The sequence below is a fragment of the Micromesistius poutassou genome, assembly GCF_964030765.1.
Source record: "Micromesistius poutassou genome assembly, contig: SCAFFOLD_6575, whole genome shotgun sequence".
NCBI lineage: Eukaryota > Metazoa > Chordata > Actinopteri > Gadiformes > Gadidae > Micromesistius > Micromesistius poutassou.
Genome location: NW_028180150.1, coordinates 1 through 2,656, shown reverse-complemented (window position 1 = coordinate 2,656; position 2,656 = coordinate 1). Strand labels below are relative to the sequence as shown.

The following is a 2,656-nucleotide window of genomic DNA, read 5'->3' as shown; positions in this document are numbered from 1 at the left end:
CACACATACACTCTGACACACAAACAACGAGACACACACACACACACACACACACACACACACACACGCATACACACACACACGCATACACACACACACACACACACACACACACACACACACACACACACTCTAAATATAACTGCTTTGATGCACAAAGGTGTCTTCTACTCCTGGAACATTTTAAGGCAAAGGTCTCTCATCTCCAATCACACAGCCAAGGCACAGATAAGACTGATGGTGAATAGGTATTCACCCGTGTGCTTGTACGTGTTTGAAATCACAAATGCTATAGGTTTGTAGATTGAAAATGATGCAAAAAAAGAGGTGTCATGACATTTATGATCCTTGTTTTTTAATTGAACCATTCCATCTCTAGAGACCTGACCTAGTCTTCTTGCTGTGTGTGTGTGTGTGTGTGTGTGTGTGTGTGTGTGTGTGTGTGTGTGTGTGTGTGTGTGTGTGTGTGTGTGTGTGTGTGTGTGTGTGTGTGTGTGTGTGTGTGTTATTCCAAAGGTATTATTTTGTTTGTAAGCAGAATATTTTAAATAAATTCACAGCGTATATGCAAACGTGTCGGACAGTCACAATGGAGCAGCAGAAAGCAAATGAGAGCAGTGGAGGACTGTGCGTGGGGTTGGTGGTGGTGGTGGTGGTGGGGTTGGTTGGCGGTTGAGGCTCGGGAGTCCGCTACGGATTGCAGCTCAACACCACCACCTGCTGTTGGAAATGTGCCATCGCGCTAGTCAGCAGTTACAGCAATTACAGATCAGTGCTAAGGCAACGTCTCGTCTCATCAGCTTACCTCTGCAGGAGTCTTTTAAATGAGACCCCCCAACTCCGGGTAATTACGGAGCGTATAATGTACATAATGAGAACACTTAGCATTATAAACAGCCATCATCAAAGCATGGGGGGGAGGGGGGCAGAACGTTAATTTATCCATTGCCCCATCTCATTGGTTAGGAGGCTTATCAAATGCACCGTGTTAGCCCGTAAATCTCACGTGCACGCACGTATATAAACACACCTACACGGTAATACAAACATGATGTTTATTCAGGTGACCTTCTGTATCGACTTTTGTCCATAGACGTCAGCAGCAGGCGCTAGAGAGCTGCCTGTGGGGCTGTCAAACATCTGCTACAGTTAGCAGCATGCACAACCTCCCTCACCTCCACCCCGAACTGCCAATTCAGCCCTGCGGCTCACACACATACACACACAGGCGGCGCACACACATCACCCGAGATGTGATTTCCCTTTTGCCTCAGTGACCTGGTTTGGATCATGCTCATGGGAATAGAAGGACCATCAGGGTTGTGTTCTGCTGCCTCCGCACACTCAGCACTATTCAGATCATAAGGAAAAACAATGGCGAGGCAATGTTGTTGTTCATGCAGATGTGTTAAAATAGAAAGAGGTGTAATCGAATCTGTCTCTCTCTCTGTCTCTGTCTGTCTCTGCAGCCTGCGGAGGGAGGGCTACACGGTGGAGGTGAGCGTCAACGACTACTTGGACATCTACTGCCCGCACTATAACAGCAGCAGCCAGCGGGGGGCGCCAGAGCGCACCATGGCGGAGCAGTACGTGCTCTACATGGTCAGCTACCGCGGCTACCGCACCTGCGACCCGCAGCTGGGCTTCAAGCGGTGGGAGTGCAACCGGCCGCATGCGCCCCACGCGCCCATCAAGTTCTCCGAGAAGTTCCAGCGCTACAGCGCCTTCTCGCTGGGCTACGAGTTCAACGTGGGCCACGAGTACTACTACATCTGTGAGTGTGTGGTGAAGCTACAACTGATGGGCCGATTGTAGGATAGCGTTTTGAATGAGCAAAGCATGCAAACCAAAATGTCAAACAAAACAGCATTTGGGATGTGTTTTTTTTTCCTTATTCGGTTTTTCTGTATTTTATATAACCCTAACCTTAATCACTAACCCTTTTCCGAATAATTCTGACATCATTTTTTTATGGAATGTAGGCCATACACCAGACACTTATTTCAGACGAACAGAGGCAGTTAAAGTGATGGACTGCAGGACCTAAAAAACGTCAAATAACAAATGGTAAATGGTAAATAACAATATATCATAAAGGGCCAAATCAACCACAAACTTCTCTACACACCAGAAAATATCAAAAAGTTTATTAATATACATGTCAAAGTCAGCTTATAAACTCCATTTTGGAAAGACACTTAGTTGGTACTTCCTCAGAGTCCGAAAGGCCCTATCTTCATTCAGCTGCAGCGTCGACATAATATCAGTGTCCGGTAATTGGTCAATACCTTGGCCACGCGAGTGTGCTGTAATTGGACACCCACTTTGCTGCGTAGCCAGTGGGGTAAATGGACCCATTAAATTCGCTTGAGGGAATAGCAGGAAAATTAGAAGTAAATGACTGATTTCTGTTGTCCATCACTCTAAGTGCTGTTCCAGTGCTTTGATTATAGAGCCCTGGTCCAATCCTTTCTTTGAATCAATGTTCCCATGTTTTTTTTCTAGCCACGCCCACCCATCACCACGGCCACAGCTGCCTGAGACTGAGGGTCTACGTCTGCTGCTCGACAGGTGAGGACCCGCTCTCTCTCTCTCTCTCTCTCTCTCTCTCTCTCTCTCTCTCTCTCTCTCTCTCTCTCTCTCTCTCTCTCTCTCT

At 47.1% G+C, this 2,656-nt stretch overlaps 1 protein-coding gene across 1 annotated transcript; it reads left to right on the top strand.

Moving 5' to 3' along the window:
* Nucleotides 1-589: 589 nt before the first annotated feature.
* Nucleotides 590-2,571, top strand: LOC311371099 (ephrin-A3-like; the record flags this gene model as incomplete). Its single annotated transcript, XM_084489330.1, has 3 exons — nucleotides 590-636; nucleotides 1,470-1,774; nucleotides 2,506-2,571. Coding segments are annotated over 3 exons (418 nt in total), but the record flags the coding sequence as incomplete, so codon positions are not given.
* Between the last annotated feature and the right edge of the window lie 85 nt (nucleotides 2,572-2,656).